General features: G+C 56.7%; 8 protein-coding genes across 8 annotated transcripts; 4 read left to right on the top strand and 4 right to left on the bottom strand.

The window, feature by feature from the left end:
- Positions 1 to 228: 228 nt before the first annotated feature.
- Positions 229 to 3,839, bottom strand: JCM15063_005269 (uncharacterized protein; the record flags this gene model as incomplete). Its single annotated transcript, XM_076680075.1, has 9 exons — positions 229 to 1,137; positions 1,206 to 1,278; positions 1,347 to 1,575; positions 1,639 to 1,703; positions 1,776 to 1,833; positions 1,914 to 2,088; positions 2,158 to 3,309; positions 3,380 to 3,452; positions 3,532 to 3,839. The coding sequence occupies 9 exons, from the start codon at positions 3,837 to 3,839 to the stop codon at positions 229 to 231; spliced, it is 3,042 nt and encodes a 1,013-aa protein (XP_076532820.1).
- A 944-nt stretch (positions 3,840 to 4,783) lies between these two features.
- JCM15063_005270 (uncharacterized protein) lies at positions 4,784 to 5,103 on the bottom strand (the record flags this gene model as incomplete). The annotated part of the gene is made up of 2 exons (XM_076680076.1): positions 4,784 to 4,884; positions 4,941 to 5,103. The coding sequence occupies 2 exons, from the start codon at positions 5,101 to 5,103 to the stop codon at positions 4,784 to 4,786; spliced, it is 264 nt and encodes an 87-aa protein (XP_076532821.1).
- Positions 5,104 to 5,202: 99 nt separating this feature from the next.
- On the top strand, positions 5,203 to 8,004 carry GCD6 (translation initiation factor eIF2B catalytic subunit epsilon; the record flags this gene model as incomplete). Its single annotated transcript, XM_076680077.1, has 8 exons — positions 5,203 to 5,391; positions 5,463 to 5,587; positions 5,665 to 5,913; positions 6,001 to 6,193; positions 6,264 to 6,445; positions 6,526 to 7,007; positions 7,080 to 7,214; positions 7,274 to 8,004. 8 exons carry the CDS (start codon positions 5,203 to 5,205, stop codon positions 8,002 to 8,004), a joined length of 2,286 nt encoding a protein of 761 aa, XP_076532822.1.
- Positions 8,005 to 8,031: 27 nt separating this feature from the next.
- Positions 8,032 to 9,171, bottom strand: JCM15063_005272 (glutathione S-transferase family protein; the record flags this gene model as incomplete). Its single annotated transcript, XM_076680078.1, has 6 exons — positions 8,032 to 8,191; positions 8,253 to 8,367; positions 8,437 to 8,512; positions 8,585 to 8,795; positions 8,861 to 8,921; positions 8,991 to 9,171. 6 exons carry the CDS (start codon positions 9,169 to 9,171, stop codon positions 8,032 to 8,034), a joined length of 804 nt encoding a protein of 267 aa, XP_076532823.1.
- Positions 9,172 to 10,134: 963 nt separating this feature from the next.
- Positions 10,135 to 12,995, top strand: JCM15063_005273 (uncharacterized protein; the record flags this gene model as incomplete). The annotated part of the gene is made up of 11 exons (XM_076680079.1): positions 10,135 to 10,320; positions 10,412 to 10,556; positions 10,671 to 10,787; positions 10,866 to 11,206; positions 11,274 to 11,386; positions 11,456 to 11,676; positions 11,744 to 11,972; positions 12,033 to 12,159; positions 12,226 to 12,404; positions 12,478 to 12,785; positions 12,856 to 12,995. The coding sequence occupies 11 exons, from the start codon at positions 10,135 to 10,137 to the stop codon at positions 12,993 to 12,995; spliced, it is 2,106 nt and encodes a 701-aa protein (XP_076532824.1).
- A 4,086-nt stretch (positions 12,996 to 17,081) lies between these two features.
- On the top strand, positions 17,082 to 18,380 carry SLD5 (DNA replication protein SLD5; the record flags this gene model as incomplete). The annotated part of the gene is made up of 6 exons (XM_076680080.1): positions 17,082 to 17,558; positions 17,623 to 17,757; positions 17,832 to 17,914; positions 17,981 to 18,063; positions 18,136 to 18,208; positions 18,284 to 18,380. 6 exons carry the CDS (start codon positions 17,082 to 17,084, stop codon positions 18,378 to 18,380), a joined length of 948 nt encoding a protein of 315 aa, XP_076532825.1.
- Positions 18,381 to 18,788: 408 nt separating this feature from the next.
- Positions 18,789 to 20,330, top strand: JCM15063_005275 (uncharacterized protein; the record flags this gene model as incomplete). The annotated part of the gene is made up of 6 exons (XM_076680081.1): positions 18,789 to 18,804; positions 18,881 to 18,960; positions 19,052 to 19,277; positions 19,353 to 19,541; positions 19,612 to 20,093; positions 20,181 to 20,330. The coding sequence occupies 6 exons, from the start codon at positions 18,789 to 18,791 to the stop codon at positions 20,328 to 20,330; spliced, it is 1,143 nt and encodes a 380-aa protein (XP_076532826.1).
- A 404-nt stretch (positions 20,331 to 20,734) lies between these two features.
- Positions 20,735 to 27,843, bottom strand: JCM15063_005276 (uncharacterized protein; the record flags this gene model as incomplete). Its single annotated transcript, XM_076680082.1, has 9 exons — positions 20,735 to 21,225; positions 21,288 to 21,444; positions 21,525 to 21,601; positions 21,672 to 21,750; positions 21,814 to 22,041; positions 22,108 to 22,466; positions 22,528 to 23,893; positions 23,955 to 26,552; positions 26,623 to 27,843. 9 exons carry the CDS (start codon positions 27,841 to 27,843, stop codon positions 20,735 to 20,737), a joined length of 6,576 nt encoding a protein of 2,191 aa, XP_076532827.1.
- Between the last annotated feature and the right edge of the window lie 22 nt (positions 27,844 to 27,865).

Raw genomic sequence — 27,865 nt, forward strand, 5'->3', positions numbered from 1 at the left:
GCGAGCGAGACGGATCCGAGCGATGTTGGAGATGACGGAAACCGGCGCGCGTGCAACGCGCGGCGAGCGCCGAGATACCATCCGCTCAACCTCTTCGATCCTCGGGTGCAAGCTTTCCATGTTCTACTACATTACAGAGAGTTCAGAACAACACAGCATATCCAACTGATCAACAGAAACTCGAACAACCAAACCGGGACCCATTATATCTCTATTCCCCTTATCCTTTCAGTGCGAATCCCCGGTATCGCCACCATTTTGTTGCATGTTGAGCGAAGATGCAAAAGATTCCCAAGCTCCCAAATTGAAAATGTTGCCGTCTGGGAACAACGAAGGCGTTCCATCGCTCGACAACCCGAACGGATCGAACGCTTCGAGTCCCATGACACCTGGGCCTGAGAACATGTCGTTGTTCGGCAGCGGACCATTCGAGCTCGAGTTTGGAGTCGAGGTCCCACCTCCGTTCGCCGAGTTCGAGTTCAAGTTGAGCGAAGGGTTGAACGACAGCGTGTCGAACGACGAGTCTGGGAACGCGAACGAAAGGTCCGGAGGGGGGTTCGGCGCAGACGGGGGTGGGGCTGGCAGGAACGAACCCGACGAGCTCGGAACTGCACCGGAAGGAAACCCGTTCGAGTTTGTCGCAGCGAGAGACGACTGTTGCTGTTGCTGAGGCTGCGCATACGTGTTGTTACTGGTGTTGGATTGGGTGGAAGGAGGTGGCATCGCGAGGTCGTTCGAGTTTGACGGCGATTCGTCCGCCTCGTCAGGCTCGTTCGCGAGGTGGGTCGAACGCAAGCTCGACGCATACGGCGATGGCAGTGGTCTCGGACTCGGGCCTGATCCTGGTCCAGGCGATTGACTCGATCGGATCAACCCTGTCGGATCGTTCGCGCGGCGGTCTGTGACAAAGTAGCCTCCGTCCTTCTTGTATGTCATGCGCCAGTCTTGCTCCCGCTGCCGCACTCCATACGTGGGATTGAGCGTCGTGATCGCGGTCGTGCCGCTCGCAGCGGGAGACAATCCTTCGGCAGCTTCGGGTGCCCACCGCGAGACTGAACATGCCGTCGAATACAGGAGACTGATGATCTCGGCAATCTTGGCACGGACGAGACACTCGCCGTCGACCACGACGAGGCGCTATCACACCGATATCGTTGCCTGTCAGCGACCGGACTCCTTTCTGATTGCAAGTAGAGGAAACAGACCTTGAGAACGTCGCGAGCGAGACGAAGCGTCGTCAAGGATACAGCATCGCGCCTTCGGATGTGCGAATGGTATCTGAAGAGGGGCAAAACGAGTCAACGATGCTAAAGAGAAGACGTCGAAAGGCTCGAGGAAGACTCAACTGGATGAGGGAACAAACGAAGAAAGCGTATATGCCGACAAACCAGCCTTCCAAGCAGCTCTCGTGTTTGTCGACCCATTCGATCGCTTGACGCGCTTCCATCTCGACGATGCTCCACTGTTGCGCCCCGACCGAGAGACTCGCGAATCGTTCGGGCAGCTGGAACGAGATCCTCATGAACGGTCGTGTGATCAGGAACCTCACGGGGAGGTACAAGAGGTGTAGGAACCCTTAACACAAGACGTCAGCGCTACAGAATCTTCCAACGGCGAAATGCAGGTCACGAGACTGACCTTGTTCGGGAGAAGATGTCTCGGGTCCGTCAAATTTGAGTTCTTCTGGTAATCCGTCCACCCATCTGCGTTCCGCAGTCCGGTCCCATCAGTATGTCGAACGACAAATGTTCAAGAGGACAAAGTTCAAAGCTCACGCTGCCAGATCCGACACGAGCGCCTTGCCGTCTGTCTCTGACAACATGAGTATTCCAGCTAGTCGGAGGCAAAAGGGAAGTCTCGAGCATCAGTAGGTAGATCGGGAACAGTCGCAAAGGTTGGAGAGAGCAGCCTACTCGGCGAGTAGACCGCTTTCAAGATCCTGCCGAGCAGGACCGAGAGCGAGATCAACGCGCTGTTGAACAGGTAAGGTCTGTGGTCCGCGTTGAAGTTGCGGTTCGGTCGAATGTCGAACACCGAGGGTAACAACGCGTCGCAGTCTGCTAGATCGATCATCATTGGCTGTCCATACTGTCAGAGGACAAAGAGAACGGGTCAGAGCCGAAGCAGGAGAGTAAGAGCAGTGCGCGAAACGCTCACAATCGCAGCCATCCAACGATCAGCGATCAAGCACCCGCCCCACACCCTTCGCCTCAGCTCGGCGTGATCAGCTTCGCTCTGTTCCTTCTTCTCGGTTCCCAGCCGGCGATGTAGACCCAGGTCCTGGGCCATTCGGATCGCGAGGCCCAGGATGTTCCACGTCTTGCTCGCAGCCGTTCCTTTCTCGCTCTCGCCTGTGAACGCGTACAGCAGGAGAGCCTGAATGTTCGGAATGTTCGAGTTGTCGAGAATGTCTTCTGATCTGAGATGCGACCGGATGGACGATTTGAGCGTGCGCAGGATTGCCGGCGCGACATGGTGAGAGAGGGCAGACACAGCGCAGATGCAATTGAAGAGGAGCGCCGTGGGTCGTTCGGTTCCGAGGAAATCGGCTCTCGAAACAATCGGGAAATGTGCGGCGTGAGTCGTGAAGAAATAGTTGAGCAGTTTCTCGGCATCGGAATGCTCGATCCCTTGAATCGCGACGGGGGCTCCATCTCCCGAAGGTTCGCCATCGCCGGCCGAGATGACTCGGATGAAGCCGTCGCCGCGCTCGTCGACCGAGAGCGTCTGGGAGTATTTGAAGTCGAGCGGCAAGATTCGTTCGGTCGGGAACGTCGACGTCGAATGCATCAGGTGCGAAATCGAAGTGTATCCGACTATCCTCGGCTCTTTACGCGGGTAAAAGTTCGCGCTCGGAGGGAACGTCGTTTGGTTCGGGGTACCGGCGAGGTTGTCGCCGTTCGGAGAAGGGACTTGAGGGGACTGGTAGCGGTCGTTCGAGAAGGATGAGCCCGATGCCGATGGCGGGTGCGGAGACGGCATGGTGCCAGCCGGTGGAGGATGTTGGGGGCCGTAGTTGGAAGGTGGTGGTTGGACATGCGCGGACAGGTACGGGTGCTGAGATGTTGACGGTTCGGGCAGCGCCCGAGCCGAGGGTGCCGAGTACTGCGGCTGACCCTGTGGACTGGGCAGAGGCGCCGAAGAAACGCCGTGAGGAGAGTACTGCTGGCGCTGCTGCTGCAATGCTAGGGTTGCGGAACTGGTCGAGGTGGGGAGGTCGACGGCAGCCCTCGCGTGCTCGATCGTCTGCTTCTCGAGCTCTTCCTTCTCGCGCTGTTTCTTGAACCGGGTTTCGGAAATGGGCAAGAACTTGTAATGTGTGCGAGCAGAGTGATCAGTCTCGCCGTCGGCGTTTGAAGCGTACAGAGTCACGACTTACCCAGGTGCAGTCGAGGTGGTGCTTCGTACAGTAGGTACAGATCGGAGGATCGCTGTCAGGCAGGGGGTTGCATCTGGGTGGGGAAAACGAAACGTAACGCAGGGTCAATATTTCCGCTTTCTCCGAAAGGGACAGACTGAAGGCCGACGAACCTGATCTTCTTCCGTCGGCAGGTATCACAAGCTCTCGGAATCTTGGGCTGCAGAAAGTTACACGCGAGTGAGAGCAGGTGGAGGGTGCGGATGAGGTCAGGCCCGAGCGAAGCGAAACGAGCCGAGGCGCATAGAGATGAGCGCACCTTTTTGGGTTTACCGTTCGTCGCGCCAGGCGAAGTCGCGCCTTGATCGTCGTCGGTCATGCCGTCTTGGGTCGAGGACGCGATGGACTTCTTGCGCTTCTGTGCGCCGTTGCCGGCCGATACGGGCGGACGCGCCTGAGTAACATCTGCCGGTGCATCCATCGGCGTGTCCTCGCCGTTACGAGGTACGTGATCCGGTCTGGTCCGGAGCGAGGGCGATCAAAGGTCCGGGTTCGGCAAGCGAATGATCGAGCGGGAATTTCAACCACACGATTCCCGACCAAGCCTTGTCGCGGTCCTGTCTGTGTCGAGAAGAGTCTTCGTGCGCTCCGAAGGGGACGAGAGCCGAGGAGACCGTCCGCAGTGTGGGCACTTTCGAAGATCAGCGAAATTGCCAATGTCTGCGTCGCCGCCAATTTATGTCCGAGAATTCCGCGTGTCTCTCGATTTATTTAGTTTCTCGTTCTCTGCGCCAGCTACCGACAGTCTGTACGGTGGAGAAGCCGAACGCTCAATGGCTAGATTCTGCCTGCTGTTTGTCCTCTGGGAGAACCGACAGGTTTCGGTTCTCTCTTCTAATTCGGAGATCCCGTGAATTCTGACGGACGTCGTATAAGATGCGTTGCTGCTGCCGATTGCCACTATCCACCATAATATGGGCTCCGCAACCGGTCTCGTAGATCTGACGGGATGTTCGAAGCAAGCCATGGTTTCATGTTTCCTGCTCGTGCGACGATGTACTTTCAAATAGTCGGCATAGACCGCACAAGTACAATTTGCCCCCATTCCTCGACTAGATTGCCGCCGCTTGCTTGCAAACGGGCGTTCTTCCGAAGAGAGAAAGCGGACTCGGGTCGGATTGAATTCCTTCGGCAAGGACCCTGCACGACGATGTTGCCATTTGCGATTCTGCGTCGATCTTTTTCTTCTCCAGGTAGTGGCGAAGCTTTCGATCGCTTATCGCTGCCGAATGATTAGGGCACTGGGTAGCGAGCTGGGCTTGATCGAATTGCCGAGGACCGGGGAATATCCTTTGCCGAATCTAGACGAAGATCCGGTACTGATTTGGGTGGCGTTGCTGTTAGATGGCGGCGCGTGAACTGGTCTCAACGCGGGGACGGGGAAGTCGCCTGATCGAGGGGCGAAGGCGAAGGTGAAGGGGGAGGAGTGTAGCTAGTCCATCGGGCGGCCGCGACTGCCAGGAAACCTGGAACGCGCGCCAGTCAGGACCAAGCCTTGTATTAACAACGAGCTAGAACGTACCTAGTCCTGCTAACGAGGCGACGCCCTTGCCCAACTGCGACTTGGCTTGAATCCTGCCCGCCGTGAGGGCGTACAATCCGACTGCGGTAAAGGTGAGCGTGCCCGTTACGCGACACGAGTAGCAGTCCGTGTAGTAGCCTGGCGTCGGCATAGGGGATGCCATAGTCGTGCGGTCTGAGTTGAACTAGTTACAAGATCAACTTTGTCTCGCAACTCTCGGCTACATCTCACGTCGACATCGATTCGATTCGGACTGAGTACCATGTCGAAAGCTTCAGGCGGAGGGGCACTCTCGAAGGAAGACACCAAGCAGGACTATCCGCTCCAGGCGATCGTCGTCTGCGACCCATGGAGCGATCAGCAGCGCTGGGGACCGCTCGTGCGCAGGCCGAGAACCGACGACGAAGAGTTCGAGGACTCGCCTACCGTTGGGGGCGAACAGCGACCATGGGTCAGTCGCGTCTCGCAGCTTGCGCTACCCGCACTCGGATCCTCTTCTCTGACCTCTCTACCCATCCGCAGTGCCTGTTGCCGCTGCTCAACATTCCTCTCCTCGGATGGACTCTAGAATCGCTCGCGACTGCCGGCGTCGAACAAGTCTTTCTCTTTGCCAAGGACGGCGCCGACGAGATCCGGCAGTACCTCTCGTATGTTGCCGCTCTCTCGCTCCCACTTCTCTTGTGACTGTGCACGTCACTAATCAGTCTTGTGGCTCAAAACAAAGTACGCTCACGTTCCAAGGTCCCGAAGTGACCCTCTCGATCGTTGTGAGACCGACGAAAGCGCTCACTCCGGGCGACGTCTTGCGAGAAGTCGACTCGCTCCAGATCTTGTCCCCGTCCGACTACCTCGTCGTGCAGGCAGGCTACGTCGGCAACGTTGACCTGAAACACCGAGTCGAAGAATTCGCCCAACGCAAAAAGGCAGATCCCAACCTGACCATGAGCTGCCTCGTCAGTCCGATACAACAAAAGTCAGTCCCTCTTCTCGACACTTCAACTCGAGAATCGCTCGCGAGTCTAGCCCGTGCTAAACTTGTTTTGTTTGCCTGGGTGTACAGAACAAACTCGGTGTTTGCAGTTCACGCCTTGTCGGCCCGCAACGATCAACTGCTCCATTACGAGCAATCGCAACTGTTCCCGAAAATGCGGACGTTCAGGCTGCCTCGTGAAGCGCTCGGCGCTGCCCAGGATCAGCGAGTGACGATCCGTTCCGACCTCGAGTCTGTCGGACTTGTCATCTGCTCGAACGAGGTTCGTCCGCACACTATGTCTGCCATTCGCTATCTATTGACGTCTGACTCGAACCTTGTTATGCGCGTAGGTTGCGCCCTTGTTCACCGAGAATTTCGACTACCAAAACTTTTATCCCGATTTTGTCAATGGGCTCCTGACTTCGGACCTTTTGGGCAAGACGATCTGTTGCTCAATCATTGAACCCGGAACTCAAACCGGACAAGGCTGGGCGGGAGTGGTTGGCAATACGAAGAGTTATGACTGGATCAGGTATGGCGAACTAGATCTCTTGTCGTCCCCGTCCTCGTGAGACGATTTTTGCTTACATTCACATCATCTGCGTGCGACAGTAATTCAATCTTGTCCCGCAAATCGTACCCGCTGTCTCCGGACGAGAACCTGCCATCGACTTCGACGTCTCCGAATCGGTTCGAACGATACGAACAACGTCGCTCGTTGCAGTACTACGGCACGTCACTCGACCTGTCGCGCACGTGCAAGATCCTTCCGAAATCTCTCCTCGGCAATCACACGGCGATCGGGGCACGTTCGGTCGTGTCCAACTCGGTCCTCGGAGTGCAGGTCCAGGTCGGCGCCGAATGTGAGATTTCCAAGAGTCACGTCTTCAGTGGGTGTAGGCTCGAGAGGGGTGTTGTCGTGAGGGACAGTATCTTGGGAGAGAACGTTGTTGTTGAGGAAGGAGTTACCGTCGAACAAGGTAGTCTCGTTGGTGCGGGCTGCAAGCTAGGAAAGGGAGCCGTCGTGAGAGGCATGAGGGTCTCGATTGAAGAGTACCAAGGTGATCGGGAAGTTCACGTCGGACAAAACTCGCGTGAGTGGTCGCACATGGCTCTTCCCGGGGTGAGGGAAGAAAGAAACGCTCACATCGACTTTTTCTGAATAGTCGGACAAGACGGAGTTGGGTATTTCTGGCCGGGCGAAGACCGGACGGCAGATCGGAATCAGGGCGACAGCGACGACGAGGACGAAGATGACGAGGATTTCGTAGACCCTCGCAACTTGAGCGTGACACGACTAGGTTTGCATTCTTTTCTCTCTCGCATCACTCGAGAACTGTGACTAACTCGTTTCGGACAGGACACGCCCTCGGCAACTTGCACTTGAACGCATCGGTTTCTTCGCTGTCGTCAAACTCTCGAAACGGTTCGACAACTTCGCTCTCGACCCTCGCGACAGCTCGAACCGATGACTCGGATCTCGACGAAGATTCCGACGACGAGTCGACCGCGTCCGCTTCGGGACTCCCGACGATCGCCGGTCTCGACGTGCTCGAGGAACTGTCGTCCACGACGACAAAACATTCCGAGTTCAAGACCGAGTGCCTGCATTCGCTCGACCGCTCGTTCGCAGAGAACCACACGGTCGACAACGCTGCGATCGAACTGAAAACGTTGCGAATGGCTTCGAACGTCGATCTCGGTCAAGTGCGAGCGATTGCGATCCCGTACCTGCTGAAGAGATGCGATGGCGCGACGAACGCGATTGCGATGATTGATCGGTGGGGAGGGTTGATCATGAACCTGACGGGAGATTCCGAGGAGGCCATGATCGACTGTTTGCTCCTCGCGCAAACATTCGTTGCCGAGAACGCCGAAGGAGACATGAGGTTCTGGTTGAGGGTTTTGAAAGGGTTCTACGAGACGGACGTCGTGACGGACGATGCCGTGTTCGCTTGGTACAAGAGTGTTAAGGCGAGAAATACCGCAGGAGAAACGGGCAGGCTCTTGTGGCAAGGTAGTCGACCTTTCCTGGAAGCTTTGCAGGAGGACGACGACGAGTCGGACGAGGAAGATGAGGATTCGGACTAGATCTTTTCCTCGTTTGTTGCAAACATTCTACGAATCCGCATCCGCTGGCCACCTCGATTTCTGTTCCGCAAACTGTTCCGCGTACCGCATCTCTATTCTCTCAATCCATTTGGCCACGCGAGGTGTGTCGGGAGATTTCCAGATCTGCTTCGCGGTCGAAGGGTCGGCAACTCGTTGAAACGCGTACCTGTCGGATTCGGGATCAATTCTGTGCGGAGCTGAAGTCCACGATTCGGTTGATCACTCACCTGCCAAAGAGCGTGTAGTCGACCATTCCAGGTTGTTTCCCATTCAAGAACGGACTGGTTTTGAGCAGCGCTTCGAGCGGCTTGACGAAAGTCTTTGCCTGCTTGATCGCCTCGCCTGTACAGGAACGTGATAAGCTACAAAATCGGTCCAGGATCGAGAAGCGTAGTGGTGTGGACAGCGCACTCTGATTGAGTGTTTCGAGCTTTTGCCAACCCTGCGGAACTCCCAGCTTCGTGTCGCTTGTGAAATATTCCCGATCCTGCCAGTCGCAAGCGAAGTCTCAGGGTAGTTAGTGATCTAATTCGGTTAATACAGAGCAGACGCGCCTGACCTTATCTTCCTTGATAAGTCCCAAGATCCCTTGGTGTATGGCAGAAAAGAAGGGACTGAAAGGTACGCCCAACAACGCCGGAGAGCCAAATGTCGATTCCACATATTTGTGGTAATTCTTCGCGGCCTGTAGATTTCCTGGCGAGGCGTTCGACGGTGTCGAATCAGGGAGGAAGAGCGAGGGCGAGTCGGGATAGGCTTCCTCCAGCCATCTGCATACTTCCGATAATTAAGCAGGGTAATCTCAATGCACCAGTAGCAGTACTTGGGGACGTACGCAGCAATTTCATTCGAGTCTCCGATGATGCGCCCTTCGTCGGGCAATTCAAGAGTCGGTACTGAGTAGCGCATGTCACGGCACCTCAATCAGTACCGGACTTGGTGAGATACGTTACGTGCAAGCTCACGAGTCGGTCGATCCTTCTTCCACGCCTCCTGCTTCGCCCTCAGTTCGGTCCACACGAGCTCCCTGATTTCGAAATTCACGCCTTTGTGCCACAGGCACAGGAGAGACTTGAACACGGTGGGCGAGAACTGCGGACCTCCATGTTGACCCACGAGCACGTAAAGGATTGGCAGTCGAGGCATCCGTGCCGCGAGTGGAGAGACTTGGCGGAGAAAAAGAGCCTTTCTGGTGACGAAGTCAGATCTGACTCGGGTGGGGAAATCCCGTCACGTGATGTGAATGCGTTGCAGCGCTCCGTTTACATCCGCCGAGTCTAGCGATACATTTGATGCGCATTTGTGATCTACTGTACGCTTGAGGTGAGTCTGCAGGAAGCGAAATATCATCTGGGATCAGGGCCAACGACCGGGTCCGAGCGGTTCCGGCTAAATTCACTGAGTGGCGCATCCTCAAGTTCGGGCTGACCGTGATTTACTGGACTGACACGCCCTAGCCTGACTCGTCCGTGTGCTGCTTGAATCGGTGCCGGGGTGGTCGAGCGAGACGAGCGCATGGTTCCCCTGAGTAGGGCTGTGTGTTGTCAGGCTCGATACGTCATGAAGCCGGTCACCCTACGTACAAGGCGTCTCCCACGCGCATATACCCCGAAAGAGCGTAAGGATGTGGCCATGGTCTTTCGTGGTGAAGCAGAGTATTCAATTGGTGCAGTCAAACTTTTTCAAGCTTGGAACACTTGGGCGAGTCTGCTACGGGATCTCGGAGAAGCCCGAATACCGGTGTGGCTGTCACTCGTTGAGGTTAGCTCGTCACTGAGTGGCGATCTCTGTTTTGGGCCGTGTCGAGTGTCTAGAGTCTGAGCGCAATCATGCCGACTGCACGAAATCTCGCTAAAAATGTGTGCACCGATGAAACAGAAGAGTCTCGTCAAGCGATTCGGAGTAAATGCCGGCAAATAAGACTCGGGACGGGCAAGAGGCCAGAGAGTTGCCCAAAAATTCTAGAGAAGGAATCGCCGGCAATTGCGATTGGCCGAAGCCGAGCCACAGTTTCTTCCCCCGCGCGCCGGTCGGAGTCGCTCTCTCTCTCTTCTCGCTCTGAAGCACTCACCATCGCCGCTTCTTACTCACCAAATCGTCTTTACAACCATGCCGGGCACTCCGCCGATCCAGATCCCTACACACCTCGCCAAGCCTGTCGGTACTCCCGGACCTCGGCTGCTTGAGATCGAGCGGTCAAAGGCTAGCTTCTCGCCCGCCGAACTGCAAGAATACCTCTATGGAAGCGAGTACATTGAGCGCGTTAAGCGCGTCTTGCCGGTGCTCGAAAGCGAGGTGAGCGGCGCATCCTCGCGAGTTGGGGCGCATCTGCCGATCTCGAACTGACGCACCTGTCCTGGCTCCATCTTTGTGTGGCTCCGTACAGCCTGCATTCAGCAAGGCAGAATACCACTACATGGACCGTGGAGAGAAGTACCGCCACGGACTTAGGAAGGAGAAGCGGTTGGTCCAAGTCTCCCGCGAACTCGGTTGGTCGGCAGAAGACAATCAGATTGCGGAAGAACTCCTCGGTAAGTCTCCTGCATCCCGACAATCGTGCGCGTTCACCGACCCGTCCGCTTGCGTCCCGAGACTTGTGCATGGACTGCATCGCTCATCCCACCCCACATGCTCTTTATGTGTAGATCTTCCGGCCGCATTCGGTCTACACAAATCGATGTTTCTCAAGACGCTGCGCGCTCAGACAACGGACGAACAGAAGGAACTTTTCCTCAAACCGGCCGAGCGATATGAGATTATCGGTAAGGCGACACATCCCATTTAGCTAGATGCCCATCGGTTCTCGCATTTCGCTGACAGTCGATCGGAGCGGTTTGTAGGATGCTACGCTCAAACCGAGCTCGGCCATGGATCGAACGTTCAAGGACTCGAAACGACCGCCACCTACCAACCCGAAACAAAGACCTTCGTGATGCAATCGCCTGGTCTCACTGCGATGAAGTGGTGGATCGGAGGTCTCGGTCGAACAGCAGACCATGCCGTCGTCATGGCGCAACTGCACACGCCGGACGGCAAGAATGGCTCGCTCGTCAAGCGCGGTCCTTTCCCCTTCGTTGTGCCTCTGCGAGACATCAAGACCCGCGAACTTCTCCCAGGCCGCACTATCATGGACATCGGTCCCAAAGCTGGATACCCTGCCACTGACAATGGTGCTCTCCTCGTGCGTGCCCTTCTATCCTGCCCTCGCCTATCGCAAGGTCTAGCATTGACGCGGTTTGCTGCTGCAGCTCGATAAAGTCGAGATCCCCCATGTGAATTTCCTTGCCGCCTACGCCCAAGTTGACATCGATTCGGGTCGTTTCACCAAGCCTCCAAACGACAAGCTGTCCTACGGAACTATGTGAGTCTGTCCATCCCTGCTAATAGCTGGACTCAAAGACCTGACTGCGTCTCCTTTACGGCTTACCAGGACGTACATTCGTGCAAACATTGTGCAACAAGCACGACTGGTCCTCGCTCGATCCGCCACCGTCGCGATCCGGTACTGCTCGGTTCGGAGACAGTTCGCCGACCGGGACGCACCGTTCACCGATGACGGTCGCAAGCCGTCCGAGACTCAAGTCATCAACTACCAGCTCGTGCAAGCTCGAATCTTCCCGCCTCTCGTACAAGCGTTCGCTTGCCACTACAGTAAGACTACCTCTGCTCTTCGATTCTGATTCTACGCGGCACTGACGTGCTCCGGAATTGTACGCAGCTGGACGAGACATGTTCCGCTTGTATTCGCTCAACCAGACTGCCATGGAGGATGGCGACTTTACCCTCCTGGCCGACGTTCACGCGTCGTCTTCCGGTCTCAAATCGCTCACGACCATCATGGCCTCGCAAGCCATCGAGGAGTGCCGACGAGCCTGTGGTGGTCATGGATTCTCGCTTGCCGGTGGCCTGGCCAGTTTCTACGCGGACTACCTTCCTCAAGTGACTTGGTGAGCTCAATATCCTGAAGCACAACTTTTGAGCGAGCCCTGACCTCGATCTGCGCTCAGGGAGGGAGATTCGTACATGCTCACCCAGCAGTGTGGCCGATACCTGTTCAAGACGTTCCGCACCCTGCTTGCTGATCGCAACGCGCCCATGAGCTCGGAGAACCGCACGCGCGAGTACATTCTCAAGGTAGGCATTTCCATCTGGTCTTCGTCAGACGTGCACGAGTTGACAGTCGGCAACCCGGTCTCGCAGTACATTGACAATCCCGAGGCCAAAGCGCAAGTCAAGTACACGGGCGACCTGTCGAACCCTCAATTCTTCATCGACGCCTTCGGTCATCGCGCGGCGTACCTGACTGCTACTGCGCTCAAGAAGCGGGATATCGAGAAGAAGACATGGAACCACCTTTTGATCGATATCTTCCGATGCTCGTGAGTGCAGCGTCGAGCGGTCCTCCGATTCTGAATCCCTCGTGCTGACGTCGAAATCTTGCGAGGGAATCAGGACCGCCCACGCCCAGTACTACCTCGTGTACAACTTTGCGCAAGCGATCCTTCACGACGAAGAGCTCAAGTCGAAGCCGGCGCTGCACAAAGTGATGACGACCTGCTTCGAGCTGTTCGCGTGCTACACTATGGACGCCGAGATTGGCGAGTTCCTCGCGTCTGGGTACTTGACGTCCAAGCAAGCCGAGATGATCCGCAACCGAGTCCACACGCTCTTGTCCGAGTTGAGGCCGCAAGCCGTCTCGCTCGTCGATGGATGGGGTATCCCGGATTACCTGCTCAACTCTGCCTTGGGTCGATTTGATGGTATGTTCTTCCGATGCAGCTTTCGTCCTGCGTTCCGCGCTGACGGTTCTTCCCCTTTCTGCCATGACAGGCGATGTCTACCCTGCCCTCGTCAGGTTCGCCCAGAACGAACCCCTCAACCGAACTCGATTCAATGTCCAAGTGGACGACCCCGAGATCGAAGTTGGCCCCGAACGTGGTGCGGTCGAGAGTCGCGACAGCAAGCTGTAAATCCACTATCCGTGATGAAGCTCGTCGAACAAAAGAAACAGGCTTTTTCCTATGGCTCGCTCTCCTTCTTGTTGGTTGTCTTCGTTGTTCTCTTTAGCAGTACCTTGTCTCTTCTTGTCTCGGCTGGCTTGTTTCGAATATATAGCAGTTTATCTTTTGACAAGAGCTCGATGGCCAACACCTCGGTCATTTCGAGTTTTGTTGCAATATTGCGCAGCGGCAGAAGATCGGGATCAGTTTCGATTCCCTTCGATTAAGCTGGTCTATACGAGAGGAACTATCGCCGCCATAGCTTAGCGTCTAGTCGATCTGCAGCAGAACAACCACGAGACGTTTTCCGGGTAAGTGACTCCCTTTCGCCTTGGCCTGGGATCTTACTTGACAGCCTGTAACAGACGAGTCCAAGCCATCCGAGCGATGCGATTTCGTACGAAGCAGAGCTTTTGTGTAGTGCGACGAATTCAAGCGGGTGGAGTGGACAGGGGGTTCGTGCGGCGAATGCACACTGGAACGCGTCTTTTCGCAGCTCGGTGAAAGCCATCGGAGCACCTATTTCATCGAAGACAGTTCTAGACCTGCGTTAGTCTTGCTGCACCGGTTCCGCTAGCGTCAGGAGCCCGTGTGCGCGTGTGTCAGGGAGACACGCTTCGTGGCTACGTCCCCATGATGGGGGACGGGACGAGCACGATACTGTACGCTACAAGGCCGAGACGCAGTCTAGGTCCGCTCTCTCCAAAAACAGGCATTCGCCAAGAATGACGCAACCGTCGCTCACAGTCCCCTTCTGCATTACGCACCGACCCCCTTCACGAACACATCCTCAGGCTTCGTCCATTGTTCCCATTGTTCCACATTCGTCGCTTGCGCCTATGCGGGTAGAAGCGGACTCGTCCTCTCTTCTCTCTGTCTCATATCCAGTCGAAAAGACAAAGACCTCGCTCAATCTGAATCTCAGGCAGGTGCTCGACGCTGATCCGCTCTTCTTGCGTAGTCGTTTCTCGTTGTCTGTGCAGCAGCGCGCTCGTCGCTCGCTCCTAGCGACTACACTCTTCGCCAAGTGCGTGCCCTCCGAGGTGTTTCTCCCCTGCAGCCATGTCCACCATTAACCCTTCGCTTCTTCATCCCTTCCCCCAGCATATCGGCACCCAGAATGGAGCTTCGCGAGCGAAAGTCGGCGCCCGAAGCACCGGTCGAGGCACAAGCGCCTCGATCCAAGCGACAAAAGGTGGCGGACATCAAGAAAGAGCCGACCGGGGGAAGCGAACCCGAACAACCTGCACCCTATCGCCCCCCAGGCTGGGGGAAATCCCGAAACTTCCACCTACCCGGCACGAATGAGCCCTCCGAGGATTCGGAAGGCGCTCTTCGTGGTCGGCCGGCCGTCGCAACTCGATTAGGGGGACCCGACGCAGTACATACTCTTGAGCTTTCCACCGGAGTGGTGGTCCGTCCCGTCGAGTTGCTATCGTAGGCGGGCTCCAAGAGTTCTCTCTGCGTCGGGTCCCCCTAATCGAGTTGCGACGGCCGGCCGACCACGAAGAGCGCCTTCCGAATCCTCGGAGGGCTCATTCGTGCCGGGTAGGTGGAAGTTTCGGGATTTCCCCCAGCCTGGGGGGCGATAGGGTGCAGGTGATTCGGGGTCCCGTCCCCCAGTCGGCTCTTTCTTTGGGTCCGCCACCTTTTGTCGCTTTGGTGGTCGAGGAGCTGGTGCCTCTACCGGTGCTTCGGGCCTCGACTTTCGCTCGCGAAGCTTCATTCTGGGTGCCGATGCGCGGGAGACAGGGATGAAGCGAACGTTGAGAGGGTTAATCGAGGGCTTGGCTGCCGGTGAGAAAACATCTCGGAGGTCAGGTACGGGGTCAGGAGTGTGTTCGCTAGAAGCGATTGACGAGCGCGCTGCTGCGCGAACAGCGGGAAGCGAGGGCGGAGGAAGAGCGCATGGGCGGTGAGCATCTGCCGATCGCTGCTCCCGGACGTTGGCGGAGCCGGTGGAGCTAGAGTAAAGCGGGTCCAGGACTCTTGCTGATTGAAATGGAGGCGCTCCGATGGCTTCCACCGAGGAGAATGTTGCAGGTGAGGAGAAAGACGCGTTCTCCCCGTTCGCCGCACGAACCCGCTGTCTCCCGTGCCCGGGTCCGTTACACAATGCGAAGGCTTTACTTCGTAAGAATTTGCATTGCTCGGCTTAGGTCCGGACTCGCTTGGTATGCACCCGAACCCTAAGACAGCGTGGAGAGAGTAGAGAGAATGGAAAGACCAGTGAGAGAGAATAGAGAGAACAGATGAAATGAGATTGGAGAGTTGATAATGTCGAGTCGATTGGGGTCGAAGATTGCGCGAGAGAGAGCTTCAGTATGTTCGCCAAGAGTACCGGTGGAGGAGAGAAGTGGACTGACGGGACGATCGAGAGATGGAGGAGCGAAGTGGAAACGTCGTTGAATTCATGAGTCCAGCCCGATGGCGGAGAGAGAGGAGAGGCAGCTCATCTAGGGTATCACCTGAATCGTCCGGCGATCCGATACGAGGCGAGAGAGGATGCGGAAACGTCCTCCTCGCCATCGTCGAAGAATTTACCTGTGATGGGCAGCTCGAGCCGTTGCGGCCGCTGCTATCGTCCCTGCGGCAGCGACGATGTTGATCCGAGCGGCGTCGGCTCCGGCTTTTTTACAGTCCAACACTGCATGAGGACCGGTGCAATGGAAGCAGTGGCGTCGGACGTTGCACGGTTCTTGATCCGATCCAGTGATCTGTCGGTTCCACTCACTTCCTCCCTTCAGCCAGTAGCACGTGCTCAAGTACGCTCTCACTACGATTTCCGTTGTCCAGCGGATTTTCCTTCAAAAGTACGGGGAAAGAGACTGGGTTCATTACTTCGAATTTCTCGACACTATCTCTCAGCCCGTCGTTCGGAGATTTCAACTCCATCGTTGCGTACGAGCACGCCATCCGACTCGAGAAAACCAAGGCCCGCCCGCTCGTCAATTCCTTCCTCGTCGCGAGTTACCATGGCCCGGTGCTCATAGACGACCTGGAACGCTCGCCCGGCCCTCACATGTTCCTGTTCTCTTCCGGCTCCAACTCGCCCGCATTTGTCCTCGTCGTCGTCCAGACCTCGCGCTCAGCAGAAGTCGGAGGGCGCTTGCATCAAGTGGATCCGACAAATCGATGGATCTACGGATGACAACGACGATCGCGTCGAGGTCATACAGGGTGAGAGCTCATCCTCGGACGCGTCATCAGCCGGGTTGAACAGACGAACAGACGAACATCTGCAACGAGATCGAAGACGAACTGCGCCGCACGGCATGGGAATTGGCCGTTCTTCTAATTGCGGATACGACAGCGGCAGTATCTCCGCCAGAGATGAACCGCCAATTCCCATGCTGTGCGGCGCAGTTCGTCTTCGATCTCGTTGTAGTCGTGAAAAAGGAACGCCATCGAAGTGTTCCACTTCGGGCGAGTAGTCGGTTCGGCGAGTTGCTTAATATGAGTGTAGGCGGTGACGTTGTCCTTGGCTGGAATGAGGGGAGCGGGAGACAGTCGACTTGTCCGAGATGAACAGAGGCCGGTCGAGTTCGAGTTGTATCGACAACTTGAAGTTGACGAGCTCTTCCCAGCCGTCCGAGGCTGTAGGACGAAGAGTCGAGAGCAAGGTAGAGTACTCACGACTGGCCAGGTGCATTCGACGAGGACGGAGGAGGTGAAGAAGAGGTGAAGAAGAAAAAACTTCGAAACAAGCTAGCGCTGGAAAGCGCTCCCTCCAACTCCCTTCGAGAAATTCTCTATAGGACAGACGGACCAACTTCGAAAGCCAAGACCAATCGAAAGTTGCCCCGCCCTGTCTGAGCATAGAGAGGGGAGCTTCGGGGCGTCAAAGTTTCGAACCCTTGCATCACGTGCCGTCGAAAAAGCATCAATTTCGTCTACATACCTTTGCATAGTACGCGAGTGGCTCTCACTTGTTATCATAAATCGACCGGTGCGGTCGTCGAGTGAGACACGGGAAAGACGCGTATCAGCACGCGCGCGCGCGATCATGATGAGCGGATCTTGGTTCATCTCGTCTCGCATTTTGTACGCGACACGATGAGCCGGCCGCAAGGAGGATTCTTCGATGACGATGACGACGATCTCGATGATACGCAAGAGACGTACGACACGTCGAACCTAGGAGGACCGGTTGGCGGTGGTGTCAGTATTGGAGACGACTCGCTCTCTTCGACTGGATTTCCCTCGCCGCCACGGTACCAATCGAGTACTACCGACAATGGTGCTGCAGCGACAAGGAACGCGAGGTCGAGCTCGATCGGTACCACGAGTCGGACAGGAGGGAGAAGGTCGAGCATCACGGGAGCCGAAGCGGGCACTTCAATGCGGGACTACACGAGCACACGAGGTGCGAGTCCGAGCCTGGACGACATCCTCGGAGAAGGCGGCAACCTCTCGAGAGAACGCAATGTGCAACGGTTGCTCAGAGCTTGGCACAACGAGATGGGAGCTCCAGAACTGTTGCGCTTCCCGCGACAACTCGTCGAGAAGCTGGTCAAGGATCTTGCGAATCGCGTGCGTCATTTCCCCACCGATGTGCTGCACCCTTCGCAGACTGACCAACTGCGAGAATAAATAGAAAGCGATTGTGAGAACGGCGCAGAGGACTTCGGGAAACGATGAAGCGTTCTATACGACTGCCGCAATTGTCGCAACCGAGAACATGCGTGCAGCGCACGTTCTCAAGATGTACACCCGAGAACGGATATACAAGGCAAGCTCGGCAGTGTTTTGTACAGGAAGGGTCACAAAATTGACCAGGACCGCTTCTCTTCTCGCTAAAACCAGCTCGAGCAATGCGCCGAGTACTACTTGTCCCTTGCAGATGTCGACGAGCGGCTGTACCCGAATGAGATTGAACACGCGCGCGGGTCAGTCGAAAATTGACCACGTTCCGAAAGGCAGATTGTTTTTGACCTTGTTGCAATCTTTGTCAGGTACCTGCGCCTCGTGAAAGCCTACCACGACTCTGCCGCGATGGACGCTCTGCCCGAATACATCACTCGGCATCCTCCACCGAGTTCGTTGCTGGATCCCTACTCTCAAGCATGCGGATCCGAAGCTGATGGCTTGATGCAACCTGCCTCTGCAGTACCAGAACCGGACTTTTCGAAGCCCGTCTTTTTTCGCGCTGTACAGGAGTGTCCGCAAGTCATCTTGCCCGAGTATGTCTCCTGTACCTTCGAGGTGTGACCAGTATGCGCCAGGCTGACTCTGCATTCGTCCGTGCGATCCTGTAGTGGCGAACCATTTGTATTTGCAAAAGGCACGCAACATATGTGCCGCTACAGCACAATACGAGCGCTGCTGGAACAAGGCGCGGTCGAACTGATCTAATACGCACACGCACACCCTCGCATTCGTTTCCAATCTGTTGTATCAAGACTATGGTATCACCTGAACAAGCGAATGTTGTTGATGTCGTACCGTCTACCAGTCCGAGTTCAAATCATCAGATGCGAGGGAGAAGCGCGCACATAGCAGAAAGATTGGGCAAAAGAAGCTGTGTCGGGACCTCGCACTCGGTTCCTGTTCAGATTCATTCACGAGGAGCAGAAGCGTGCACGTGCAGGGGTTGACAGGAATAGAAGAAGAAGATGCGGGCTCGATTGGGACAATGACAGGACACGGACCGCCCGTGCGTCACGAATAGCGAACGGACGCGATTGGCCCGTCTCTGATTCGCTTGTTCTCTTCTCCCTGTCTGTCTGCTGTCAGACTCACAGTCCCGAAAGCCTGCTTGAGATGTACCAGCCTCAAGGTGAGCGAGTGACACGAGATGATAGGGAGTCTGGTCTACTCTTGCGCTAAATGCTGCCCGTGTGCGACCTCAACAGGCCCGAGTGGCACCTCGCCCGCCTTCACTGAGCCGATCGTGCCATTCTCTCGACTCGGTTACTCGTTCCTCAAGCGCTCCGTAAGTGCCGACAGTTGTTCATTGCTCGCGACACGCCCCGAGCTCGGAGTTGACCTGCAATGCCCCCATCGCGTCCGGCGACGTTGGTCAGGGTCGCGCTCTCGCGTTGGTGTTCGCGGCGATCGTCGGTCTCGTCTTACTCCACACGTCGGACCTAGTCCTCTACCTCCTCAACCTCGTCAGTCCCGCCAAATCGCTTGGAAGAGTTGTTCCCCCTGCGTTCTCGCCCGCAAAGCCGCCCTCGCCGTGGTCCCACCCGTTTGCGTTCGTATTGTGCAACATTGCGAATGTCCTCGGCCAGAAGAGCTCTCCCGCCTGTGAGTTGCGAGCGAAAGGCCCACGGAAAACCCGAGTCTCGTACCTTTTCGAGCTACCCTCTTCTCTATTCGCAGGGCTGTGGGACTGGTCGCACTGGAGTGGAATCGGCTTTCAGGGAGAATGGGGCACAATCTTCACGGACGAAAGCGTCTCGCGTTCACCCTGTCCCGCGTTGAACGCGCTCGCCAACTGTGGAGCGTTGCCTCGTGACGGACGCAACATTACCCAGCAGCAACTCTCGGCCGCCATCTCGCGCGCATACAGTACGTCTCTTATTCTGCGACTATTCTCGATTAGAGAGAGCTAACAATGTGCGGTCCATACGACAAAAAGACCTCACTCCGACCCTTGCGATTCAGCTCGGACTGCCTTTTTCGGTTCTCTTCGAAGGACGCGGCAAGATTGACCTGGAGGATCTCTCGGCACAAGGGCTTGTCCAACACGACGGTTCCGCCACGAGGGAAGATTTGAACTCTCCTCACGCCGCTGCGACAGTCGCCGCCACTCAAGGTCGTCCCTCACTTCGCCTCATCGACTTATACTGGCCCGCGTCCAATCAGGTAAACGAGTACACCTGGCAGAACGAAGCTGCGATCCTCGCACACGCCCGTCGCGAATCTCGTAGCAGGAACGGCCAGTTTGTCCTGTCCCCGCTCGCGTACGTCTTCTCGTCTGGCAATGTCGCCCTCATGCACATTGTGTGCGGAGGCAAACTCGAAGACTTGCGCGCGTGGCTCGGAGGTCACGATACGTTGCGTGGAGTCGAAGGGTTCTTGCCCGGATTTGAACCGAAAGCGAGACAAGCTTGGGGAGTCGTACGTCCGCGCTGCTCCTTTCTCCCTCCGAGTGTTTCCCCAAAGACTCGCCTCGAGCACAGTACTCACGTGCCCGTTTTCGATTAGAGTATCCTCCAAGCTCAACTGTTCACGGCTCTTGTCGAGCTCACGTGCGGATCGCTCGACGACAAACCTCGCGCGCTCGCTCACCTCGACGACATCCAAGCTCGCAACGGTTGGAATGCGATGGAAGGCAAAACCGGAGACGACGCGTGAACAGCTCGGGATGCAGCTGCAAGACATTTTCGCTTGTTCAAGAAGGGAATTCGCTCTCGTAGGAGAAAGGAATCAATCGGTTTTGGTTTAGTTTGGTTTGGTTTAGCTTGAAAAACATTCTCTGTTTCTCTCCGTGGACCGGGACGATTAGAGAGAAGGACGAGAGGTTATGTCAAGTATATTGCGCAAGCAAAGAACGAAGGGAAAGAGAAGAGGTATCGAAAGGGAGCAAGGGGTAACGAGTGGAAAAAAGAACAATATGTATCAAGAGAGAAACTTTGTTTCATGTGCAAGTGAGTGCGCGAAAAGACCCCGGGGATCCAGTTCCGTCCCTTTAATACCGGATTCAAGACGAGATGAGTAAAGATAAAACGATGCAAGGAGCGGAGGATGCTTACAGGATTTCACGATTTGACCTGGTACCGCGAGCTAGGAGGGAGGCCGAGCGAGGCTTTGGAACCTAACCTCGTCGTGCTCGCGGGAATAGAGCTCGCGGTCGAGAACGTGCGCGAGCGAGGTAGGGGGGCAGTCGAGGTGGATGCAGGGGGCGGAAGCTTCTTGAGTGGCGTCGAGATACTCGAAGATGAGATTGAGCTCGTTGCGTTCGAAGTGAACCTGGTTGAGCTTGATGTAGGAAGACCGGAAGCACGAGTCGCACGTGGCGGCGGGATCGAAGGCGGGATCGTCGAGTTTGTGCCTCGAGCCTGGGTGATCCAGGGGTGGCGCATCGCAGGGTCAGGTTTCAGGCGTCGATCGGGATCCCACATCAAGCACTTGGCGATGAAGTCGATAAAGAGTTCGTCATCCGTTTTGAGCACCTGAGCGAGAGTCTTGGATCCAGGGCGTCGGCGCCTGCCTTTCGAATTGACGACAGGGCGAGGTGCACCGGTAGAATCTGTAAGAAGAAGCAACGGATTAATAAGACTCTATTATACTTACAGCAGCAAGGAGACTTACCAAAGAATAAGCGTTTGCGAGAGCTGCGATCGACGAGGTACTTGTCGGGCAAGCCCATCACCTCCATGATGCACGCCAACTGCTCTTGTTCGTTTTCTCCCGGAAAGATGGGATAGCCGGTGTACATCTCGGCGATGATGCAGCCAAGACTCCACATCTGGACGCGCGCGCGAAGAACACGAATTCCGTCAGCCAAGACCCCTCGAGCGATGCTCGATGCAAAAGGCGCCTGCTCACATCAATGCCCATATGATAGTTCATGCCGAGGATGACTTCGGGACTGCGGTAGAATCGCGACTGGATGTAAGTGTAAACTACAGCAGGCAAGGATGTGTGAGCTTTGTCGAGCAACCATGAAAAGTGGAAATAGAGCTCAAGACTGACCCTTCTCGTGTTCGAAGCAGCTGCTGCCAAAGTCAATCACTTTGATGGCGCTCTTTGCAGGGTGTTTGAGGAGAATGTTCTGGTGGTGAAAATGATTGGTCAGATCAATCGAATTACCGAACCTGGAATATGTGAAACTCACTTCAGGCTTCAGGTCGCAGTGAACGACTCTGTGATGTCGCAACAGCGACAAGGATCCAAGAATCTGAACTGTGAACCGGCGGATGAGAGTTGTCGAGAAGCCGGCGAAGCTGTTCGCCTTGACAAGCTCGTAGAGGTTGATGCTTAGAAGCTCGGTCACGATGCAGAGATGCCCTCTGAATGTGAACGAATCGATCATGCGGATGACGAAATGCTTCTCGTTGGGGTCCTGTCAGATTCACATCAAGTGAGCATGAGCATAGTTCTGCTTGTGAGCGAACACGCTGGGACTGACCCATTTGACAAGGTTCTCGAGCACCTTGATCTCGACCAGCGCTTGATGGTGGAACCGCTTCTTGTTTCGGATGATCTTGATTGCGACCATCTCCCCAGTCTTGTGATCGCGACATTGCAGTACTTGACCGAACGATCCCTTGCCGAGTACGTTGATGACCTCGTAACGATAGTGCAGATGATCGTTCGGCACGAGGAGATAGTCGCCTCGCTCGTCATCGTACCCGTAGTTGTTTGTGGTATGGTCTTTGCTGGCGGGCTTCTTGTCGCAGTTGGGGCCAACAAAGTACACTTTGCGGAAATCGCGGATTTCTTCTTTCTCGTAGGGCGAGAGGAAGCGCGAGTACAGCGAGAGAGCATCTGTACCGAAGCAGGTCAGTAGAGATTGGATGATTCGATCGTGAAGGGCACACAGACTCACCATTCGCGTCGAGAGGCGGCAACGGATCGGTCGGGTCGGGGAACTCGAACAGCTTGCGAATAGCGTCTTCCGACATTCCGGCGCTGAGCTTCTTGCTGTACTGGCGACGCACGTACGCACCCATCTCTTCGTCGGCTCGCACTTCCTCCTCATCGACTTCGCGGTGACTTGCCGAGGACGAACGGCCCGAGTCGGTGCCACTCGAACTGATCCGCGAAGCACTGTGAGCCGAAGTTGACTTGGATACTCGCGTCGGGATCGCGCCTCTACTCGACAAGTTACGCGAGGACCTCGAGGAGGAAGGTGGTTCTCCAGTGAGCGACGATGCTGCAGAAGTACGGCGCGGGACCATGTTGGTCTCGCTGGATTTGGAAGAGAGGCGCTTCGTGGAGGTCGACGAGGGGTCTGCAAGAGCTTGTGTAGAGCTGCGAGACGCGGATGCTGACAACGACGACAGTCTCGGCTGGTTCGAACGGGCAGGGCTTGGTGCCTTGACGGGCGCTGAAGCAGGCACGTTCCGTGCCGCTTCCTCGACGGTCGTCGAACGGCGAGCGATACGAGGCAACGCTGTACCTTGTCGCGAGGACGATGTGGATGACGACAGCTGGTCGCGCGCGGAAGCGAGAGTAGCACCGGTCGTGCTCGTACTCCGTGGTATCCCAGACGGGGCCGTCACATCTGATTCGAGTCTGCGTCGTGTCGACAGAGTCTTTTCACCATGCTGAAGTCCGGGTTCGCGGTTGACCGATCCAAATTCCGACGTCGAGTCATTGTCGTTTGCCGAGTGAGCGAGAGACGAAGTGAGTGAGGCAGAGAGGGGATTCGCAACGTCGCCCGCGCCTCCGAATGAGCTGCTCCTCCGCCATGTATCCTTGCTGACAGGCGGAGGATTTGAAGGGGAATTGTCGCGACTCGCAGCTGAGGTGCGAGGCTTCGGACTCGAGGGAGCGGTCCCGATCCGTCCAAGGCGCGGGATCTTGGTCGGAGTGCGTGACTTGGGAGGTGGGCTGCCAGAAGGAGATGGATTCTGCGATGCTGAGCGGCTCTCCATGGTACTGCCGATCTCGGCCGCAAGCCGAGCCCCATAAGTTGAAGGCGAGCCGGCAATGGTTGGTAGGTTGCCTCTGATGGAATCTTGCAGCTTGCTCGTGCGAGTTCTCGGAGTCTGCAGAACCGAGCCACTCGGGGACGGAGGCGCTTTGGCGAAGCTCCGTGCTGAGGCCGTTGACGATTGTGACGCATTGAGGGCGTCAACCCGGTTCTTTGTTACTGTCGAAAGCGCGGGCATTTGGAAAGGCGGCAACTGTTTCGTCTGAGCTTTCGTCCCGAACACATCGTCATTCCTCGCATCAACTGAGCTGAGAGTCTGAAGAGAGCTTGACGCGTCAGCCAGCAGTGCTACGTGCTTGAAGGTGACAGTAACATACCTTGCCTCGCTTCCGTGTAAGCGCGTCGGAGGGTTCGCCAGCACGTCGTCCGAATTCATCCGTCCGGAGCGAGTCGCTGTGCAGGTTCGAGGATGACAGGGAGTTCGTGACCGTGGGCAATTTGGACGAAGTGGAAGCCATGATCGGCGACTTGTCTTTGTCACGTTTCGAGGTACTCGAGCGCAAGAAATTTAGACCGAGGATGGACTTGCGGCCGCTACGGTCCTCTGCCGAACCTTTCTCGATATTCGGGGACGGTGTAGTGCTCTTGTTTGAAGATTCGGTCGAATGAGAAGCTTTGCGCGAGAAAAATGGAATACTTGACGGGGTCCTTCGCGGGTTGATCAAACTCGAGCGAGATCGACCGGGACTTGTCGTGACTACTGCCGGTGTTGCGACCTGAGAAGCAGGCTGCGAATTCGCCATGCGTGCAGTGTTCGTGCTGCTCTGAGAAGAGGTACGAGTTCGAGCCGTGATCGAGGCCCTTTCGCTGCGAATGCTGTTGCGGCCGATCGATCCGGTACCACTCTGCGAATACTCGCTCCGACTGCTCGCGAGGCTGGCAATGTCACTGGTCGAAGAAGCCATCCTCTTTGGTAGCTGCGTTCCTTCACCTAGTCCCAACCGAGGCCCGAACGAAGCTTTGCGGTCACGTTGGCTCGGTGCTTGCAAATCGCTAAACGACGAGGACTCTTTGATTCCTCCTGTCGATTTGGGACTCTTGGAGGCCTTGTGAAAGGCGGACGAGATGCTCCACTTTCGACGGTTGTTCGAAGACGCTGCCTCCTTTGAGCCCTCTTTGCTCGTGTTCGATTCCATCGGCGGTGCGCGAGGGCTCGAGCGGAAGGAGTTCTCGAGTGAGCTGGCCAATGATGGACGACGGACGTCATACTCTGGCTTTGGCGAAGGGAACGAGATCGAGGAGACAGTGGTTGCGGTCGAGGCGGAGAGAGGGGCCGACGTAGTCGATGCAGTAGGGCGATAGGTTTCCCAATCCTTCGGAAGTGGCGGGACCGGGGGAATGCCTTGAAGCTGATCGCCTTCGCCCGCGCTGTCCATTCGCTCGACTCCAGGTCGCGGATCTGCGCCGCTGTGAGCGGATGATGCATCGCTCCCGGCACTCGAACGTCGAGCCTTGGACGCGACAGAGCGGCTCGTGACACTGGTCCCAGATGTCGAATCGTGAGAACCGCTAGCCGAAGTCGAGCCGGCGAACGTGTAGCTCGCTGACGATGACGATCCGCGCTTATATGGACTGGCCGTTGAAGGGAACGGTATCTCGGTACCAGAATTGATGCGCTGCGGTTGGGGTCGACTCGCCGATCCGGACGAACCCGTATCGTAGAGAGGCGACTTTGGCGCGAAACCGGCGCTCGAAGGCAGCGGAGGCATCGATGGTGATGATAGCGTTGGTGTGCCGCTGGTCGTCCCTGGACCCGAAGTATCGACATTCAGAGAATCACCTGCGTCAGCGAGGCTACTCCTCGTTCTCCTCCTGATCCTCTCTTCCGAATCCCGGCGGAGGTTTGGTGGCATCTCGACAAAATTCCGACTGCTCTTGCGGCTCCTGGACTCGATTGACGAAGAGTTTGAGGCGATGCGAGTCATCTTGGGTGAGCTGAGACCATCAAGCTTGCGCAACGCTTCAGCAGTGCCTTCGTCCGCTGCGGCGGCTTTTTCAATCTCAAGGTCGATGCCTTCGAGATCCCGCGTGTGCCGCAGGATCGAGGCCGCAACGAGAGACGGCGAAGAATGATGAGAGTGGAAAGAGTGACGAGACAGACGCGAGTGATCAGGGGTACGGGCAGCCGGCGTTGACTGCGAGGAACCAGTCTGGTGATGACTGGCATGCGGATACGGGTCGATCTGCGGAAATGTCGGCGGGGGCAACGATGTAGTGCTCGCCGAGAGGGAGTGGGTGGAGGACGCGGCAGCTGGAGATGGTGGCAGGTGCGCGAAAGAACTCTTGCTGGCGGATTGGCGACGATGTTTGAGCGCAGCTTTGCCATCGATCGAAGCACGATGACTCGATCGCTTTGAACCAGTTCCGGGTGTAGTACTTCCTTGCGAGACCCTCCTCTGGGAAGGACCGAGAGTCGTGCTGTTGTCTGGACCATCTCGGACGAGTCGTGCTTCTGCTGTCTCGTAATCGAAACCCAAACCTACCATGGTCTTCTCCGACTCGTTGTACCAGCGAGCCGCATCGTCGTTGGTCGTAGCGACTCCGGAAGTACGAGTTGTGCGCTTGGGCGCGCCTTCCGTTGCCCTTGTCTGTTCCATCTTATCTGTTCGCTCCGGCCGCGACAAGTCGGGAGAAGCGGCATCGAGGGAATAACCCGGACTCGCAGGCGTGTACTCGAGGGCACCAAACGTCGACGCCGTGTCTTGACCAAAGTTCAAGAGTCCGGCCGGAGAGAGCTGCGTCGAGATCGAGCTGGCAGAGGTAGAGTGGGGCAACAAGGATTGTGGCTGCAGCGAAGACGCTCCGCTGTTGCCGAATGGCCTGTTTGCAGAACTCGAATCGTGTAGGGACCCCACAGTTTGACGAGCTGCGGTCGGTGACTCGACGGCGACACTGGCATGACGAGTAGTCGAAGGCTGTCGTAACGGTCCAGGGTCAGTTCGGCAGCTTAAAAGTCGTTCGAGAAGAGGGAGTCAAGAGACTTGCCATGGGCTCGTGCACGTCGAAGCGATTCGTCAAAGCTTCTTCACCGACAGGTGCTCCCCATCTTCTCTCGAGAGCAGCGCTCGTCCACCTCGGGGTCGCCAATTCTCCAAGACCAATCAACTGACCTCGATCGACGACGGGGCTGTCGCCATTGCGTTCTCCTGGGCGAGGACTGTGGAAAGGATCGCGAGAGGCACGAGAAGGCGAGGGAATGTCGATCGGGAGCGGATGGGACGCCGACAAGGGCGCCGGTGAAGCGAGCGAAGACAAGTTAGCGGCCGCAGAGACTGAAAAGGGCAGTCCGAGTCCGACGCCTTGGTAAGGTCGACCTGAATACCCTTGAGCGCCTGCGCCTGTACCAGTGCTCGAAGCGAGCAACGCTGAAGGCTGGTAAGGCCGCGGCTGGTCATCTGCGTCGAGGTACTTGGAGCTCGAAGTCGACGAAGAGAGGTACGAGATACCCGAACCGATCGTGTCGTCATCGTCACCTTCGCTCTCATGAGATAGATCGAGGCTCGTGGATGGCAGCGAGAGATTGATGCGGGGCGATTCGGCGGTACTTGCGGTGAACCCGACCAAATTTGACATGGGCTCCTGACGGTCTTGTTCGCGGCTGGGCGTCTCTGGGACAACCTTGTTGGCAGACCCAGCTGTCCACCGTACAGGTACGGGGCCAGCCGTGGTTTCGATTTGGGTCAACGAGCGAGGCGAGCTGGTTGGTGAAAGGTCAAGCGGAGGCGGGGGCTTGCGTCGGAGTGAGCTACTCCGAGTCGACGCTGGACTCTTGCGCGACTCGCTCGGACTGCGCGATGTAGTCTGGATCGGCGTTCGAGCTGGAGTGCGATCATCGCGCGAGACTTGTCGAGTCGGTTCGAAGCTCTGATGGGTTGGAGATGCAAAAGTCGCGGCCGGTGAGCGCGTCGTCGGGGTCGCTGAAGATGCAAAAAGTCGTGGCGTGACCGAGAGAGCGACTGCTCGGGTCGAATCGTCGTCGTCGGGAGCGATGACCGCTCGCGGGGGATCGACAGCACCTACTCCCTCCTGCTGGTGGTCGAGCCTGCTTCCCGCGCTCCAATCCTCTTCGTGCCCGTCCATGAATTGCCCCGGATCCTGCACTGGTGCCGAGAGTTTCGTCGCACCACGTTCGGCAGTCGCATCGCTCGCGGTTGGAGGGAGCGGTCGCCGCGAGAGGCTGGACCCCCGCTGCACCAGAGGTGCCATCTACCGAGGTTCGAACCGGGTC

The sequence above is a fragment of the Sporobolomyces koalae genome (genome assembly GCF_050403365.1).
Source record: "Sporobolomyces koalae JCM15063 DNA, S_koalae_JCM15063T_v1_ctg31, whole genome shotgun sequence".
Lineage (NCBI taxonomy): Eukaryota > Fungi > Basidiomycota > Microbotryomycetes > Sporidiobolales > Sporidiobolaceae > Sporobolomyces > Sporobolomyces koalae.